The 19,811-nt window shown below is 39.2% G+C and overlaps 3 protein-coding genes across 3 annotated transcripts; 1 reads left to right on the top strand and 2 right to left on the bottom strand.

Annotated features, from left to right (window-relative positions):
* Positions 1 to 814: 814 nt before the first annotated feature.
* Positions 815 to 5,344, top strand: ube2al (ubiquitin conjugating enzyme E2 A, like). Its single transcript, XM_015003196.2, has 6 exons — positions 815 to 1,027; positions 3,024 to 3,104; positions 3,200 to 3,225; positions 3,551 to 3,640; positions 3,721 to 3,809; positions 4,608 to 5,344. The coding sequence occupies exons 1-6, from the start codon at positions 984 to 986 to the stop codon at positions 4,734 to 4,736; spliced, it is 459 nt and encodes a 152-aa protein (XP_014858682.1). The 5' UTR covers positions 815 to 983; the 3' UTR covers positions 4,737 to 5,344.
* Positions 5,345 to 5,753: 409 nt separating this feature from the next.
* On the bottom strand, positions 5,754 to 10,806 carry ing1 (inhibitor of growth family, member 1). Its single transcript, XM_015003183.2, has 4 exons — positions 10,653 to 10,806; positions 9,211 to 9,384; positions 8,718 to 8,866; positions 5,754 to 7,617 (listed from the first exon to the last, which is right to left on the bottom strand). The coding sequence occupies exons 2-4, from the start codon at positions 9,347 to 9,349 to the stop codon at positions 6,991 to 6,993; spliced, it is 915 nt and encodes a 304-aa protein (XP_014858669.1). The 5' UTR covers positions 9,350 to 9,384; positions 10,653 to 10,806; the 3' UTR covers positions 5,754 to 6,990.
* A 692-nt stretch (positions 10,807 to 11,498) lies between these two features.
* On the bottom strand, positions 11,499 to 18,257 carry naxd (NAD(P)HX dehydratase). Its single transcript, XM_015003140.2, has 12 exons — positions 18,153 to 18,257; positions 16,922 to 18,055; positions 15,321 to 15,803; positions 14,112 to 14,262; positions 13,982 to 14,027; positions 13,797 to 13,885; positions 13,286 to 13,394; positions 12,545 to 12,595; positions 12,356 to 12,460; positions 12,142 to 12,262; positions 11,928 to 12,051; positions 11,499 to 11,809 (listed from the first exon to the last, which is right to left on the bottom strand). The coding sequence occupies exons 2-12, from the start codon at positions 17,433 to 17,435 to the stop codon at positions 11,659 to 11,661; spliced, it is 1,944 nt and encodes a 647-aa protein (XP_014858626.2). The 5' UTR covers positions 17,436 to 18,055; positions 18,153 to 18,257; the 3' UTR covers positions 11,499 to 11,658.
* Positions 18,258 to 19,811: the final 1,554 nt, after the last annotated feature.

The following is a 19,811-nucleotide window of genomic DNA, read 5'->3' on the forward strand; positions in this document are numbered from 1 at the left end:
AATGGTACCAGTTAAGTTTTCTTGTCCTAAAAGTGTTTTTAGTAAATAGTTGTTCAAATAAGATTGGTATGGATTATTGATTGAAAAACCTGGGAATACTTTGTATATTTGTGTTTTGTTTTATTTTCCACTGTTCTGGGAAATAATATCAATACATAACACTTTATAAAGGACCAAAATTTTGTAAAGGATTTTGGGCAAAATACTAGCCCAGACTATGTTACAATCTACTGAGGTCATAATATACCAAAAAAAAAAAAAAGTTTCATGTTACTTAACCCTTACCATTCAAATACCAACCGAGTATTTTATTGATTGACTTTTCGTTATAAGCTTTCCAGTTTTAACCCAGAGCACAATAATGCATATTTAAATTGTTAAATAAATGAATGAATGTTCTGGTGCTGGCCAGCTCATGGACAGAAATTCTGATTCACATGTGAAACAGCAGATAATCAATAGGTTCACGTGTAAGGACACACCATACCTGCCAGTGGGAGCGAACGTCATTATCACTGCGCTCATGACTGCGCTGCACTAACGTCACGATTCTGTGGCCACGCCTCCTGGCAGCAGATGGTATCAACCATAATGGCGGGGGTGTGGATGGAAATTATTTAAAATAGCATACTATAAGATTCACATATCCTGTGTGAAATCCATATTAACAATGATTAAATATATGTTTTCTTTATTTGATTTAATATGAATTTACATTCAAAGGCTACATACTGCTTACAACTAGTGTACATTGTTCACTTGCCCTCCTCCTACAAGGGTGGTATGGCCCTTTAAATCTGTCTGGGCTAAGCGGGGAGTCAGGGTTTTCTGGAGCAAAACGTAAAACGTCGGCCGCGGTGTCAAGTCTACGGGCCGTTTTTTGTCAACAATAACCATAAGTATAATATATTAATTTAGTTTAAAAAGGAAGAGGTACCCGTTAGTGTAGCTCAGCAACCAGTAAGAATTTCATAGGCTAAAACATGTCTACTCCGGCCAGACGAAGACTTATGAGAGATTTTAAACGGTGAGTTCACGGTCTGAAATACCGCTGGGTTAGCCGTTTTGTCAAAACAGCTAACGTTAGCCTAGCTTACGTCAGCTCGTTAGCGCTAGCGATGATATTTTACAATAAACGGCCAATTTGAGCTTCTTTTGTTATTACGTCTTTAACACAGATAGCTTTTGGTTACATTTTGTATTTAAGAGCCTGGGTGATACAGGTAAGTATTGTTAAATAATAAAGAGCGAGAAACGCCGGAAAAGCGAACAGTGCTAACAGGTTAGCCGACTTGGTTTACTGTTAGTTTTTAACTGCTGGCTAACCCTTAACTAGCCACCATTTAAATGTCCGACAGAAATAACCAGATGGACACTTTTGGACTTTTTAAAAACTAACGTTCTATTAAAGCTTCCCTCTTCTTAACAATAAACTCAAATAGCGTAGTTGTTGATAAATTCGTTTGTTTTATAGCCGTGTAATGACAGTTTATTAAAGTTCATTTAAGTAATATTTTCATTGCCGTATTTACGCCGAACTGAATACCTTTTACAATGTGAGGTGACCATACAATCCCACAATTCCCTTAAGATTGACCTTAGTGACGAAGGAAATCACGAACAAGCGGTGACTGCGTTCTGTGAAAGGAGTAGCTACAGAGTTATTGTCCTGGCTGTACAGGAACATTTTGTCCACGAAAAGAGTTGTTTCTGTATTTAAAGCAAGCTTTACTGCGTCCAAGAACACATACCTACATAGTCTGTTCATTTCAGGGTTCTTTGGCAGAATGTTAATATTGGAGAATCATTTGAGGAGTTGAGGATTTTGTTTGAAATAGCCTCAACATTGTATTGCAACCTGTATAAAGTTTCAACCCAAAATCACACAAAAAAAGCTAAATTTCAAGAGTGTATTAGGTTTTGACATAAAATGTCTACCTATTTATTGTTTTGGTAGATAGTTTACTTGCAATGTTTTGTTTACTCATGCAAAAGGTCAAGTTTGTTACAGTAAAATGGTATATTTGGTATTTAAAACAGCAAAAGTTAGTGTGACAGGAAAGAATCCCCAACCCGCCTCCTCAGCAGAGGTGCCAGTCGTGGAGCGGCTAAAACAAAGCTAAAACAACTAAACCCGGTTTTAGCCTTTATCTGATGTCAATGTCAAATTTATTTATATAGCACTTTACAACAAGTATAAAACTGCACCAAAGTGCTGTACAAAAACAACAACACAAATGACAAAACAGAACACAAAACAATACGTCAATTAAATGCCAAAGAGTAAAAATGAGTTTTAAGAAGCGATTTAAAATGATCCAGGCTGTGGGCAGATCTAATCTGGAAAGGTAAGTTATTCCATAAAACAGGAGCAGCAACAGAAAAAGCTCGGTCTCCTTTCCTCTTAAGTCGAGTTCGAGGAACTGTAAGTAATAACTGATTATTTGATCGTAAAGTTCTGGACACAGACTGGAAATTTAAAAGGTCCCGAAGATAAGGGGGGGCTAACCCATTTAAAACTTTAAAAGTTAACAAAAGAATCTTAAAATCTATTCGATAAAAGACAGGCAGCCAGTGTAAAGATGCCAGAGTTGGCCTTATATGGTCATGCTTCCTGGTTCCTGTGAGAAGCCGTGCTGCTGAATTCTGGATCATTTGAAGTCGCTGAATCTGCGATTTTTGGATGGAAGGAGTCTTGCTAATTGGAATGGTAACAGCAGTTCAGTAAAGGTGATGATCTTTTGTAATTTTCCACATTTGTCAAGTAGGTAAATTACTTGAGCTATAATTGGGGAACTGATTCAGCCATAGTTACGATGAATTTATATTTTCATTTGTTGAAATGAAAAGGTGCATTCTTATTTTACAGAGATAATATATAGATTTGGATTAAATATGATTTAAACAGCAAGTAAGGCATGTTGTTAATACAGTTTTACTGCATGACTGGACAAATCTTGATTCTTGATGTTTGCCTTAAAGAACTTTAGTCCAACCATATATTTCCTTTTTTTGATTGAAAGTCTACAAGAAGATCCTCCAGCTGGTGTCAGTGGTGCCCCTTCTGAAAACAACATTATGGTGTGGAATGCAGTCATCTTTGGGTAAGAATGTAAAATGTACTTAGCCAGAACATTTCAGTATAATTTTTATTTTTTTTTTAAAGAAAAGAAAAAGTGTATTTGTTTTATTTTTACAGCCCCGAGGGAACTCCCTTTGAGGATGGTAAGTATCTGGTTTTATTTGCTGTCTGGAATGAATTTCAAGGTTTAATGGGTGCAAACTTGAAATGCAGTTCCTGACACAAATTTTGTCTTTCATTTTTCACAGATGTAGATTGATCGTTTGAAAAGCGATGGTTAAATATTGTTTTTAACTTAAAAGGCATTTCAATAAAACCATGTTATTCTTAGTTTTATTTGTTCTTTTCTACCTCTAGTAGGTTATTGTCATTTGTAACTTTTATTCTTTCTAATTAATATGTCGGGTCACAGCTTGTTGTTCTGTTTCCTTCATCCTTTATATTTTCCGTCCCCCCCACCCCCCTCAGGTACATTTAAACTAATTGTAGAATTCACAGAAGAATATCCCAACAAACCGCCCACAGTACGATTTGTCTCAAAGATGTTTCATCCAAACGGTAGGAGGATTGTAACCTGTGGTCACATTACTTCATTAGTGATTGTTGTGGGCCGTTTCTCAATGTGTTTTTGTCCACAGTCTACGCAGATGGAAGTATATGTTTAGACATTCTACAAAACCGATGGAGTCCTACTTACGATGTGTCCTCTATACTTACTTCCATTCAGGTAAGAAATGTCAGCATAACAAACACAGACGTAGATTTAATCTTCTTACCCTGACTGTTCAAAGAAAGGACAACCAACCAGACTACAACCCGAGTGTGTAAACTGTTTTAAAATGTCAAAACAGTTTACAAAAAATGTCAACAACTATAATCTGGTTGCTCTTAAGGCAACATTTCTGAAAGTTCCAGAGGAAAATCAGCTTTTCTTTATTCTTTTTTTAGTTGAATCTTGAATTGATAAGATGCTCGATACTTGGTTCTACCGTCAACATTTTGCCTTGTTTTGAGGATGATTGACCATCTCTGAAAACCTTCAAACTAACTCTGTTTCTGAACTGGCTTATTGTATGTTAAAGCAATTAAAAAAAGAAAAATAAGCTACCTGTTACTTCATCATAGGAAAGAGTAAACCTCGAATCTTGTTCTCAATAGCTGTTTGGAAGCTTACTGTATATTGAAAAAATTGATGATAATAAAAAAAGTTTATTATCATGATGATAATAAAAAAAGTTCAAAAAAGTGAACTCATGACACTTTGAATATATTAGCCAACAGTTACTGCAATCCAGACTGAAACTTGCAGAAACTCGCTAACTTGAAAGCTGTGAATGTGACATTCAGTTTCTGTTTAATTATTTTTTTTTTTTTGCCCAAAAGTCACTTTCTTCATGCTTGCTTTATTCCCAAAATAAACTGTTGCTTGGATTAAATATTACTGGAAACATAAAAATGTGAGTTCTTAAATGAACAGTTGCATAAAAAAGAAATTTGTAGCATGTTATTGTTTCTGCCCCTTCAGTCTCTGCTTGACGAACCCAACCCCAACAGTCCTGCCAACAGCCAAGCAGCCCAGCTGTACCAGGAGAACAAGCGGGAGTACGAGAAGCGCGTGTCGGCTATTGTTGAACAAAGCTGGAGGGACAGTTGACCTGACAATCCCAACAGCTGCTTGCTCCATTGTTAAGCTGTGTGTGCTGCAAGTTGTAGTGGAGTAACTGAATTTTTAAACCTTTTTGCTCCCATCTTTTACTTTTACGCTTTTATGCACTTTACCCTCAACTTCCCCAACAAGTGTTTTCTTTTTCTTTCGGCCCAGTGAGAGTTTCTTTTTATTTGGTTCCCTCCTTTTCTAGTCAACCAAGGGAAACGGGCCATTAAGCTAAACAAGAAAAAAAAATCTGGTGTGTTCTTACTTGCTTTAATAACTTCCCATGACTTGTTATGGTAAAAGTCTACAAGGGTGCATCATTTAGGTCATGGGTTCTTCTATTGTGCACCTGATTGATTGAGTCAGTTTTCACAATGCAGTGGAATAATGAGCATCACCTGCTACAGCTAAACCAAACATCTCTACACCATGTTCTTTGCTGTGTTGTGAACTGTTACATGCATGACATAGTGTATTCACAATCCTGTTGCGTTCTCGTGTATATAAAGAAACCTGCAACTGAAATTATGTACAGATTTTGCACTGGTTGTCCCTCATGTCACTTTTTCCAGTTCTTGTAAATAAACAAAGTCATCCTTAACAGGGAATGTTTTACTGTTTTTTTTTCTTTACTCATAATGCCATTATTCTAAGAGATGGAGGCATTATGGTTTTTGTAATTAATTTTAAGTAGAGGTAGAACATAATTGAGAAGTATTGAAAATTTCAGATTCCTGTTCTGCCTTTGATAACTAGGCCATATATTTAACATTCATGCTAACCTTTCTTTACATGTGGAATATCGTTTTGCCCAGCTTTTGCAGTCTTTTCACAATTATAGTTATGTGTTTGAAGTGACTCTTTAAATTCATCATAAGCTGTCCAAACTGCACACTACCCAGTGAAATGTATAGTTTTACATTAAATATGATCATTACATCAAGCTGTATGAAGTACCATTTAATGTTTTTCACGAGCAAATGAGGGAGGTGTAACAAACAGGTAAAGGCAAATCAGTCATAAGACAAAAATGATTTATTGACCTACATGCAAAACACAAATACTGCACATCACTGCATACACTATCCTGATGGTGAAGGAAGGTGGTAAAGGTTGATGGATTCAGCTAAAAACAGGTGAACGCTATAAAGCTAGGGCAGAATAAAGGTAATTCTTAACCAGAGCTCCAATGGTTCAGATAGATTAAAGCACATTCATGTCTGAATGGCCCAGTCAAAGTCCAGACTTAAAATCCACAATCCTAAACTGATCACATATGCCATCCATACAAAAAATTGAGCTTGAGCTACTTTAGAAAAAAAATGAAAAATTTCAGTCTCTAGTTGTGCAAAAGTGGTGCAGATACAACACAAAAGACCAGCTGTGATTACACCAAAATGGGTCCAACCAAGTATAGACTGATTCTAAAAGCATGCTGCACTTATCAATTTGTTTATTTTTCTGGCAAAAAACTACCCTCACTCAACCATTATAATAGTTCTTTCAAAATAACATCCTGAACATTTAAGTTCCTATTTTTACAAGCTGTGAAAGACTGGAAGGGCCTTGGTATTAATTTAGCCATCAGCCATGACTGAATGATAAATGCTTTGACTAATATAACACTGTATTCTAGTCGTATCTCTTACTTTATGGCTGTTTCCTCTTTATTTTTCTTCCTTTTATTATTCATATTGAATTTTGATATCTGTAGTTTTGTAGCTTGGATTCGTAATCATCACTGTTGCTCCCAGTCATTTACTGGTCTCACTTGAAAAAGAGATTTTTAATCTCAATGAAACATACTTGGTTAAACAAAGGATACATAGACACATACATACACAAACACGTTAACTTTAATAAACTACAATTCACAGCTGGCTGAGCTACAAACCAAACTCTCTTAGACAGCCGTTAATATCAGACACCATAAGTTATTAGTTTAGAAATGTTTTATTTCTTAAATGAGCAGATATGCTTGAACTTGGGTTTCATGTATGATGGGAACAAAAAGCGATGCGAGTGTAGAGCAGATCTTAAAACATGCACACGGACCTGTTCTTTTCTTACTATTAATGTTTTTACAAATGCTAGCCAGTCGGAGGTGCATCTTGTTCCTCAGCTCTGCAGCGGCTACAAAAATAACTTTTTAAATGACCCTTTTCATTGGTACAATACTTCATAAGTGTTAAATGAAAACAAAGACATAAAACTGCAGCTTTTATTCAGAGTTCACTGGGCCAAGCGAAGCGAGCTACCTGTTATAAGCTCTCTCCTTTTTGGCCCTCTCCAGGGCTTTGTCCATGGTCTTTTCGTTCTCTCCCCGACACTTGGGACAGTACCACTTGCCTTTGGGCTTGTGATGGAGCCCGACGCAGGAGAAATGAAACCACTCTATTGGACATTCGTCGTTGTCGCAGCCAATCATCTCTCCGTAGGAAACCTGCTCGCACAAGCAGTACGTCGGCTCGTCTGGGTCTATGGGCAGGTCAGGAGGCGACACTTCTCTCTCCGACTTCCCTTTAGATCGTTTCTTCTTCTTGGAAGACGTTTTGGGCCTCTTTTCCCGAGACGCGCCCACTTCCTCTGACTGGTCCAGACCCCCGTAGCACTCGCGGTTTTCTCCGTTCTTCTGACGCCTCGAGCGCTTCCCTCCTGCTTTGTCTCCACCCACCGAACCCGGGGTGACTTCGTCTCGTTTCTTGTCGTGGTGGCCGGATTTGCCCGGAGTGACCGTTGCCGAAGAGGCCGACATCAGGGACACAGAAGCGGTCGTCATAGGCGTCGTCAGAGTGATGTGACTCTCTTGCACTTCTTGGGAGGAGAGGAGAAGCTCAGAATGCCACTCCATTTGTCGGGTTCGGTTCTCCACCAACTCCACCTGAAACGATGAGCATGTTAAAAATGTTTAAATGAAGAATGCAAATCTTTAAGTTGTATGAAATAATTAAATTGATCGAATGTGGATTGAGTCATCCCACACCACATATGGATGTACGTGTTTTTAAAAATCTTTATTTTGTTTGTAGATTTTCAAAAATTAGGTCGTCTAGTGCTTTATTGGTTTCTAAACAGATCCAGGTTTTAGAACCACAGGTTCAGACTAAATCTCTGATCTATGAAAGTCTGGATGCCAAAAAAAAGCAGTGAAATGCTCCTGAGGTATCGCTCTCTGCAAATTAAATGTGATTATATCCAAAAGCATAGAATTAAGGACGAAAATCTAAACATAAGGCAAACAAAACATATCTATATATACATATGAATGTACAAAGCTCTTAAATCTGTATAAGTTTAAATCTTTTACACAACAGAATAAGGAATAAATTACTGAAAACCCAAACATTTTCCCATAGATTACCGTATCTTTTGATACTTATCCACTCATGGAAAATGATAAAAGCAACTTAGATAATTGTACAAACTTCAAATTAACTCCGATTTTAATATTTCAAACTTTTCAGTAGAAGGAATTTAATTTCTTATATCTAGTTAATAATTAAATGTACATGCTTAAAATAAGTCACCTAATTTTTTTCTCCCTACTGCGTGTGTGTGCATTATTTATGTGCTTTGAGGAACATAAAATCTCAGTACTCTAAATTTTGCAAGCATGTTTAAAGAAAAACTTAACTCTTACAATGTTTATATTTATAACTTTACATGTATCTGCAGAAATTCTGTAAAAGGTGACATTAACGTAGCCTCATTTTTATTGACATTTAATTTGTAAAAACTGGTTGTTTTGGCGAGCTATTAAAAATTCTCTTTTGAGTCAGGATGAAGAATGGAGTTCCAGAGCTCTCCTCTTTCTTCATAGTTTCCAGATTATAAAAACGACATCAACATGCACTTGAAGCAGATTAGCACCACACTGACATGCAGGCGCTGCTCTGTCTTTATCAGCTGAACACCGTCAGGTTTGGGAATTTTCCACTGAGCGGCCACCTCCCAACAATGGAAGCTCTTCTTTAAACATACCATTTGACCAGCAATCTGGATCTTTTCGTCTCCAAGCTCCTGACTGCGGATCAGCGCCCTCTGGATGGATAACTGCAGCTTGCGCCTCTGAAGAGAGTCCAATTCTCGGCGGTAGCGTTCGTACGCATCATCAAGCTCCTTGAGCGCATCTAGGGGAAAAAAAAAAAAAAAAAAAGAACAGATAAGAAAATGAAATCACGCAAAACCAACATACTTCCTGCATGTTAATTATCATAGCGGGGCATTGATGAGGGGGCAACATTTCAGATACGTGCTTGTACTTTCATGTAGATTTACTCGGTTCATGCTAAAATGTTACTGTGACATAAAGCCTAAACAAATCTTTTTGCATCAGTTTGATAAATTACTTCATATACTTTACACTTTTAGTAAAGTATATTTTAGAATGTTTGTTACGATGTCTTTTGTACACAGCTCACGAATAAATGTGCAAAAACAAGCCTGAATAATTCAATTCTTTGAGGTTCTTCACCTTGATACTTTGCATCTATTTCCCTCATGAGGGACACGCTCCTCTGCAAGTCGAAAGGCAGAGACTCCACCAGGTCCAGGTACTCCTCGACATAATTCACCACAACGTGGCCTGGGTCGCCGTTGCTCGGGTTCAACATCGTGATTCCTTCTCACCCCAAAGACTCCTCTACACCTGCAAACACAAACTCATTATTAGCATGCTCTTCTTCTTCACTGCAAATGTTTAGCGTTGGCGCAACATCACTGTGTGCAACGTCATTATGGCAAAGAGAAGCTTGGACTCCGTTTTTATTTGCCCCTGAATAAATGCTTCAAGAATCTATCACTTCGTTGATTTGTTAATGTACAGACCTTATAAAACTAACCATACCAGTTTTACTTTTCCCCCTTTTAAACAAATCAAACTGTTTAGGTATTAATATCTTAATGAATAACATTTAAGCAAGACAAAATCATATGAACATTTCACGACTATATGTTACATGGAGATGTCATAATACAGTTTTAAATGGCATAATAGACAAATATTTTTTTTTTTTTAGCGTTGCACTCATGACTGAAATTATCCCTAATCTGCCAATAATCTAACAATTAATCAATGGAATATTAGATCATTCAGAATTACGAACAAAAGATCCGCCTTCAGATGTATTTAGGAATAATAAATTTGTGTGAATTAAGTAAAATATACGTAAAATTATACTCTTGCGTTGTTTCACTTCGAACCAGAAACGGACATGAAATGAATATATACTGCTCAAAAAAATAAAGGGAACATTTCACTTTAATTTTGTGTGTGGCTCCAAATCCAGGCCTCCATTGGTTAATAAATTTGATTTCCATTGATGATTTTTGTGTGATTTTGTTGTCAGCACATTCAACTTTGTACAGAACAAAGTATTCAATGAGAATATGTCATTCATTCAGATCTAGGATGTGTTATTTGAGTGTTCCCTTTATTTTTTTGAGCAGTGTATTTTAGGTACTAGATGGTAATCGATAATATGATCTCCCATCGCCTATTCAATGTAAAGTAACGTTAAAGCACCTTCGCTCTCTTAGTGAGATGAAATCTTGTTTTAACTCAGCATGGCATCAAAATAATTTTGATTTAAATCGATAGAAAGCTTTAAAAGGCTAGCTTAAAGCGCTGTAGCTCATGTAATTATAACCACAGACCGCAACGTTCAGCAAAACCTACACTGTATTAAACTGCATAGCAACTTAAATATGGATAGATTTATATAATGTTTTATCCCATGTTGCATAAACAATCCCAGTAAATGAATATTTGTGTATCCACTCTTTTTGTGTGTGTAACTGTTAGCTAAGTTAGCCTGCTAGCTTAAACCGTTACTAAACGAAGCGTGGCACAAACACGGACAAAAACCACGCAGCTCAGTCTTATCTCCCTTATAAACACGGCTTAGAAAACTTTACCTCTGGATATGCTTGGTTTTCCGCTGGTAGCCTCGTCTCCTTGATGGTACCGTGTTACTAACACCAGGTTATGTGTAACTACAGAGCTGAGGAGAGTTAGAGGAGCGTCTCTCCTCAAAAACCAACAACGAACCCAAATAGTTTCAGATGTGCGCATGCGCAACCCTTCCTGTAGCAAGAACGGGAGGAGAATGTGACTGCTGCAGTCTGTAGATTAATAAAGACCCTAAAATTACGACAGCAACGCCGTCCCTTCGATGCAATACATTGGGTAGTACACTATTTCACAATCTTTTGACTTGTATAAGTGGATCCCACTCCTTTACAGAATCACATTAGGCTTTGTGTTGCAGTGTAAAGAACCTCCTTTATAGACCAGGTTGATACCATTTCAAGATTAGATTTTTTCCATTTCATTAGAAAATTTCTCTCAGTGACATCAATGTGAGACTAAGTTGCAACAAGTAAAGATGAATTTATGGATTTTTGTAGGAGTACAGGCGGTGCCACAAGCTGCGAGTCCCTATGAAGTTCAAATGTTATTTTTGTAATTGTACTTTAACAACCCTAAACTTAATCTTTTTTGCTTAACAAAATTATTCAATTGTAATTAAACAGTTTATATGTACTGCAAAAACTTAATCTGACACTGAAAGCATAACTTTTAACAAATATACATAGTTAAATTTTCTATTATTAAAAATATATAAATAAAACACACACAAAAATGTACATTTTGCTGATTTGATGAAGCTAACTCAGGCTTCTGTGTAAACCAAATAATTTGGCTTAATATTTGGTGTGGGGAAAAAAAAAATACACAGCTTCAAGAACAAAATCAGGCGCTTGTCAAATTTTACTTCTGGTTTATTCAAAACATTTAAAACAATGTGATCATGTACAGTATATACCTCCACCAAACTCCCACCCACTCCCTTAAAGCATAGCTGAAGAAAGCTAATTTTAAGACTAAGTATTTGTGATATTTTCTGGTTGTTTGATTGTTTCAGCTTTCAAACAGCTTCCTGAAGGCCGGACCGATCTCCTGGATCATGTCTGAGGTGGTGGTGGACCTGCCGTGCCGCTGGAACGCCTGATTGTTGCACTGTCTGGTCAGCGAGCAGGCGCCAAACGCTGCGACCACCGATGGGTTCATACTGAGAGAGAAGAAGAAGAAGAAGCAGAAGGGTATGGAGGATCAGCTCAGCATTTTTTTGGCATTATTTCTGTGGTTCTTTCCAATAAATAACCAGCAGTAACGTAGAAGTTCTTCACCCTCTGATCAGTCCTGCTGTTGAAGCAGCATGAGCCCAGTGCGCCATGACTCCCATCGATCCAGACAGGAGATCTCCTTGTCCTCCACATCTTCTCCCACTGCCCTCAACACTGCATGAGTAGACTGAAAACAATGACCCATAACAAGAGGTTACAAGCTTTCACAATAAAGAAATGCCGAGTCTGGGATGACGGCGGACGTTTGGATACGAACCTTTACTGCCGTCTGAGATGAGATCCTGCTCCCCCTTTAGCACCAAGGTCAGGTTGCCCATAGCTGCGCTGAGCTGCATGACGCTGCGCTGGTGGTCGCTGCTGTTCATGGGCTCGTGGTGCTGGAACAGCGTGACGGAAACACGGGCAAAAATCAACCGGCGAAGAACTCGCGAGCAACCCGACCGTGAACATTTTATTCAAACAAAACTCACAAGTGCCTCAAACAGTCTGGTGAACTCCATGAAGTTAGGAGTTAGGATGCCCTTCTGGTAGCCTTGAATGACCGCTGGCTGGTGTGTGACGAGCCACAGTCCGTCCTGTTGGAAAGCAAAGCCCGAATGAGTTCTTAAAGTCCACAACTGCTGGAACTTGATTTTTTATTTTTTTTTATCCAGACTTACTGCATCAATGACTATAGGAATATCCCTGGCTCTAGACCTCTCAATCACTTCCTGAAAGAAAGAACAAGGCACAGCAGGTCTTTGTAAAGATTTAATGATTTTTACTGTAAGACAGTAAAATTAAATTAAATTTATTTTGTTAGAAAAATAAAGAGTCAAAAAAAAAACACACACAGAGAAACCACAGACTAACAGCATTCTGAGGGAAAACTATAGAGAATTTCTTTTTTTGAGGAGGTTATTATGAATTTATTGGAGCTGTCTTGTGGATTACAGGAGGTGGATTGTGGCCAGTGTTTCTCTGTAGTGTGACGTTTATTCTGATTGTAGCCGTTTTGTTAAATTTCCCATTTTAATCACATATAAAAATGGGAATTCTACAGCAATATGCCGCTTGTTTCTTTAATTATAAGACAATGCAGACCAGCTGATGGTTGAGGTGTTTATTGCAGCGGGATTAAAATCGTTAGCATCTGTGTGCTGAGCTGACCTCCATAATCACATTTTGAGTTCTTTGTTGCTCTGATATTGGGTTTATTAAACAGCCTAGTTTAACCTGTCAAGCAGATATCGATCCCTGAAAACGCTAGATGAATAAATTGAACAGATGAATGTTGTTTACAGAAATATCGTCTGAGTGTTGATAGCCCATAGTGTGGCATCACGGCAGTCATTCGACCGCTCAGGGTAGATTTCAATGCCGAGGTTGAATGTTTATGTGAGTGAATATATTCCACATGCCTTGGCTGTTTTCAGTAAGAAGTCTTCTCTGCCCAGACCTGGTCCTACAACAAGCCCATGGAGTCTCGGGAGCCACTTTTCTATTTCCTCCACAGCATTGGGACTGTCCCTTAACACGCACAAAACAAGAGAGAAATGTTGTTTAACACAGACATATAGAATCCCAAAGACATGCAGGCCAAAGATAAAATGAAGGCCATGTGAAAATAACACTCCTTAAAATAAATAAATAAATTACAACAATTTTGGTTGATTTTCCCCAGTATGTATTTTTTGAACAGTTTTGGGTTAATTACTGCTGTTTTCATAGTCAACGATTAATCGATTACAAAATTAGTTGACGACTATTTCAATAATCCTTTCATCCCGATAAATCTGATTACTTATTTCTCCTCCAACCTTAATATAAGATTCCTGTCACATTGTAACAATGTTGCTCTGGTAATGCATGGTGGCTTTAATCACATGTTAGCTGTTCTTTGTGAATGCAGCGATCAGCCGATGTACTTACAGAACAGGGTGCACTATGAGCTCAGGGCTGTAGGATTTTATCACCGTAGCAGCATCTTTGGTGCAGAACACATGCGACAGGTCACCCCCCTCAAGAAAAGAAAAAACAAAACAAAACAAAAAAATAAGTAGCTACCTCAAATTTACTATGAATGTGCAACACTGGTTATTAGATTTGCAGCTTACCACTTTCAGTGCAGAGATAGCAGCAAAGTATGGAGCTCCAGTGTAACTACAGAGTAAAAGATGGGAAGATTTAGAACATTTTTGTGTAGATTATTATAAAATGTTAAAGTGAGGAGGTGGTCTTCGTTACTCTTTGCATCCCCCGATGATCCCAATACGGCCGTCTTGTCCTTTGTGCTTCTTGGAGGTGAGTGGAGGAACTATACTCTTTACTAGCGAGACGACGTCGTCATCCATGCCTCCGAGTGATGAAGAGCCCAAGCTGTAGTATCGCTCAAGCACTGAGGGGAGGGGGGGGGGGGAAGCCAAGAGATTTTAAGAGTGGATTTATAACAGTTGTATGTGTGATATTTCATTCATCATTTGCATTAAAATTGTTTTATGTCTTTAATTGGAGCATTTTTACTCTATTTTTCAACAGTGGACTTATGATTGAATGTACGAAAATTATGCACAAATAAAAAAAAATAGAGAAATGGGTGAACAAGTTTGGATTTATTTAGGATTTTCTATAATCCACACAGGCTCAAATACAGCCCACTCTGACATTTGGCCGAGGGTTTCTTAGGCAGTAGCTGAATCCGGCTGGACACAGATGAAAACAAAATGATTAGACGTTCAGGAACAACCCAGAAACCACACAGACTGACCACTGCCAGTGGTACTGTTCCATTTGAATACATGGATTAAGGAGGAGGCCTCCAAATCCACTTCAAATCAACACAAACAGTTGGAATTTGTATGTGTAAATTTGAAGTGATGTGTAATTTACACCAGTGCTCCATGGCATCAGGAAAACATGTAATTGTAACAGCACTGCTGAATAATGCAATACTGTTATTCAGGTTTCTGCGATGCGATGTCCCCAAAACTATTTTGTGAGTGCTAGCATCTTAGCAACTAAAAATATACATCCTTTGTGGACACTAGAGGTGAGCATTTATCATGATAAATGTATCATAAGACTTTTGATTGATAGTTTTTGTAACAAATTCCCCCCAAAAAAGCTCGTATTCCTGAAATGACTATTTTAGAGTCCTTTGAAATAATAATGTAGAAAATATCACTGCTGGAAAATGCCAATGTGTCTGGCTTACAGAAAATCCATAATCAATCCAAACTTGGGGTTTAAAAATCATTGAATTTGTTTCTTGAATTACGAGTCCATCATAAAAAAACTCCATTAAAAGCCCCAAATTACTGACATTCGTGTCCCTAAAGAGTAAATGAAAACTTCTGACCAGCACTGAGGTTTAGTGAATAACCAGGAAACACACTGAGAAAATTTATTATAAAATGGATTAACAAGGGCGAACACAGCCGAGTGTTTACATCACACCTGCGCCGCCTTTTAGTTTCTCTTCACACACGCCGCCACACCTGACACCTAAAGCCTGAGGATCTGTGCTCGGAGGCTGGCTGAAAGAGTCCGTCTGGGACGCAGGGCGCTTGAGGTGCCCCGGCGGGCCGCGGGTGTGCTGCGACGGGGGAGTGCTGGAGATGACCGGAGGTCGGGCCGGAGGGGACGGCTTGGGGGGAGAGGACGAGGATGACGAGGGTCTGCCTGAGGAGAACACCTGCGCCAGCATCTGCAGCATGTGCAGCTCTCGGGCGTGCTCCGCTTCTCGGCGCCGGTCCTCCGCCTGCAGGCGCTGCTCTTCCACGCGGTAGAAGTTCTCCTCGGCCTGAGCGCTCTGCTCCAGGAACTGCTCCATCAGCTTCTCCATGGGGAAGTTGGAACGCCGCTTTCTGGGCCGCTTAGGCGGTCTGGCCGGCAAATTGCCAGCTACTTTGCCACTGTTCGGCGGATTTGCAGAGGTGCCTAGAAAGAGAAATTCAAAACATTAAGTGAGTAAGCAGAAATATATCTTAAGACTGTAACATTATTTTTTTTAAACAGACACATCAGCCAGTCTACCAGGGCTTAGAATTGGCTAATTGTCCCTTGATTAGCAAATACTGACAAATCTGTTTTCTCCATTTGTTATTTATTACATGCAACAAAACTTTTGCACTCCCATTGCATTTGTAAACGCATCAACCAACAGCTTGTTCTTCAATACCACATTTTTTACTTTAAAAGAGAACGAGCTGGTTATTGACATGCGTTTTGATGCATAAACAGGGATAATCTTGCAATTCATATCTAATTTGATTCAAAGCTACTACTTTCATCTCATTAGCTTGATCAAAGAAGCTGCTGCACATTTGATCCCCTTTCATTTGTTGCACCAGGTGAATTTCAGTAAATTAATATAGCATCAAAAACTCAAATCAACAGTAAACAGCAGGAAAATGCTAGTATTTTTGCAACATATCCACTGCAAAAACAAAATCTTACCAAAGTATTGCTGGCCTACTTCCTAGTACACTTAGTGCACTTGAAATAAGACAAAACCAACTTACAAGTAACTTTTCAGCATGATATATTAGCTTGTTTTAAGTCTTGATATTGATAATAAAGTACTAGTTATGAGTGAAATAAGTGGAACAAGATGGAGTTCTCTTAGAAGTTATAATTGTCTTGTTCCGCTAGCACATTATTTCATTTGCAACTAGTATTTTTTCATCATTAAGAAATTGCTGACTTAAAACAAGCTCCTGTATCATGCTGAGAAGTTACTTATAAGTTGGCTTAGATTTGATTTAATTTCCCTTTGGGGTCAATAAAGTATTTTTGAATTCCGTCTTATTTCAAGAGTGCTAAATATATTTGTGCTTGAAACTAGACCAAAATTATTTAATATTTTGTGTTTTTGCAGTGAGCGTTACAGTTTTTGAATTGAGATATTGGGGGGGGAGGGGATTGAGATGCAAACTGTATTCATCATTAGTGCAATGAAACTAAATGTCCGGGTTGATCAGAGTGATACAGGCCAGATAAAGCCTGATGGGTGCAGAAAACGTGAGCCAGAGGGGTAGATGAAGAGATTTACTTACTGTTATTGCCAACTGTGACTTTAACTGGGATGGGGATGGGGACAGCAGGGTATTCCAGCTTGACTTCAGTCTCAGCAGGATAGGGACACTCTCCTGTGCTCTCAGAGTATCTATCCTGAGCATCCTCTCCATCCTCCTCCAGCCCATCTCCGGTCTCCTCCCCTCCGACCCCGCTGTCCATCAGCTCCTGCGAGTCCAGAACCGTCCGGTTGCTCAAAATACTCTCCATGATGTCATAAAACTTGCAGATCTTGTGGTACTGCCCGTTGTTTCGCAGGTTGCCCTCCTTTGCTAGCAGGTACTGCCTCTTGAGGCTCTTGATGCGGACCCTGCATTGCTCCGGGGTCCGCTCGAAACCCATGGCCCCCAGCCTGCGGGATACGTCTCGGTAGACGAAGCTGTTTCGGAAGTTTCCATCCAGAGCCGTCTGGATGTCCTGCTCCCCCCAGATGTTCAGCAGGGTCCTGGTCTCTATGTCCGACCACAAGAAGCCCCGCGTCGTGTTGGACTGCATAGCTGCTCCGGTTTATAGCGTGACCCCTACCAATCGGAGTTGAATGGAGATGCTTACACCGCAGACTGCGAGGAATGTCGGGTCTGGCCGCATCGAAGCGGCGCGGCGCAGCTAGCCCAAACACTGATCAGTGGCCATTTTGATAGCTCGGAAGGGCTTAAGAATGTAGTCCAAAACTTTAGCTTCATAACAAAACGACGGATAGGGTCAACTAGTTGTTTGCTAGCCGCCTCTATTTATCCGCTCTCGTCGCCGTAAAAGTGCGTAGCAAATTATTTTTGGGTCAACTGAATACGGGTCAGCTTCCGCAGGACTTTGCGGAACCATTAGCGTTAGCGGGCAGCTTTCCAAACCGACCTCTGATCAGTCCTCTGAGGTTAATGTTACCTATCTCCGCTTGGTCCTCCGCCCTGCTAGGTGTCCGCGGGGTCCTAAACACCGTGGTTACAAAGGCTGCAGTCAAAAGCAGCTACGGACATGCTACAGTCATGGCTGTGTTAAAATACAATAGCACCTCGAAAGAAAATCCCCTTCACGTTACCTTTTTGGTTAAAACAGACGAACGTGGCGACAACCGACAGAGCAACTGTGACCAACCACAAGCAGAGCTGTGTCTGAATCTGTTGAGGAACCATTGTTTTGCAAAACGTCAGCCATTGAACCACGGAGCTTCCCCACGCGTAGAAGACCCCTCGAGTTGTTTGCAGTCCTTCTTACCTAAACGGAAAATGCGCTTGAACGCTGGGAAGTGCGCACAAGACCTCCGGATCATGAGGCGGGCTGACCTAGGATAGCAGCACAGTAAAGAAACGGCAGTGATGCGTTTAAAGACGGCTCGGACACTCCAGTATCAAAGCGCCATGGAGTACACTTGATGTTACATCCAGATGTTGCTGTCTTTGGTGGCTGTGCTGGAGGTAACGGTGTAATGTGGGGTAGTAGTTGACAAAAATATAATCAGAAATTTAAGCTAGTACAAATTTCAGAAAGCTTTCCCTTTGTCTTTTGGCAAATAAACATATTTATTAGTGGTGTGCCTGTTAATGATTTCTGTTAATAGATAAGGCTGTGATGCGTCATCAGGGAGCAACCAAACACAAAACAGTTTTTCCTGTTTTTTTTAAATTTTTTATTTATTATTATTATCATTAAAATGACAAGCCATTTTTGAAATGTGTTTGAGGAGACTGACAATGGGTCTTTTTCATCTTTGTGGAGAAAATTTGGCCCATTAGAGAATTGTTTAGAGATGTCTCACACATGAGCAGCCTGTGAAACATCAAAATTGACTAGAACTCACTGGAGTTACATGGTAGGCTAAATACAGAATTAATTTATCTTTTAACTTACTACTACTATTTTTATTATTTACATATGTATTCATAAATCTTGGTAAACAGTTATTTTTAACATTTATTTATTATGCAAATACAATGTGCGAGCATCACGACATACTTTTAATTTCATATTTGTAATACTTCTTCATTGCGGAAATTTTCGTGAGTCAGATCAGTTTAGATTAAAAGGTGCAACTGCCTATGAAGAGGACGCGTTAATGGCCGGGTGAGGTGTCATTTTTACCCCGAGTTTTGTCTTGTGGGTAAAAATACATCACACTCATTACTAGACCAAAAACTAATACAATCAGAATGATCGTGTAGCGTTTACATTTTTTAATATTATTGCAGTTATTTTTATTGTTATTGTTGTCAAAAATACCCAAAGTGGAAAAACATACTGATCTCTGGTGTTGATAAAAAAAATCAAGTTAGTATGTTGACAAAATTATATTTTGTATCTTTAAAGAAAGATTTTTAGTTGCTTTAAAACAATGTAGTGAATTTAAGTTAATATAAATTATTAATTCATTGAACCTGTTACACATCTAAAAAAAGAGGGGGGGATCCCAAATAAACAAACATGACTTAGAACATTTAATCATAGGCAGAAGTGTTAAGCATACATATTTTAAAAAATCCCCTTCTCACCCTCCGCGGGTGGTCTCTTTCATCCTCTGAGCTCGGGTCCTCTACCAGAGGCCTGAGAGCTTGAGGGTTCTGCGCAGTATCTTGGCTGTGCCTAGAACTGCACATTTCTGGACTGAGATGTCTGATGTTGTTCCTGGGATCTGTTTGAGCCACTGCTCCAGTTGGGGGGTGACTGCCCCGAGGGCCCCGATGACCACAGGCACCACTGTGGTCTTCACCTTCCAGGCCTTCTCCAGTTCCTCTCTGAGGCCCTGGTATTTCTCCAGTTTCTCGTGCTCCTTTTTCCTGATGTTGTGGTCACTTGGTATTGCTACATCCACCACAACGGCTTTCCTCTGTTCTTTATCCACCACCACAATGTCCGGTTGTTTCGCCATTACCATCTTGT

This window comes from Poecilia mexicana, unplaced genomic scaffold (genome assembly GCF_051168715.1).
Source record: "Poecilia mexicana isolate PSO_F unplaced genomic scaffold, ASM5116871v1 scaffold_2, whole genome shotgun sequence".
NCBI lineage: Eukaryota > Metazoa > Chordata > Actinopteri > Cyprinodontiformes > Poeciliidae > Poecilia > Poecilia mexicana.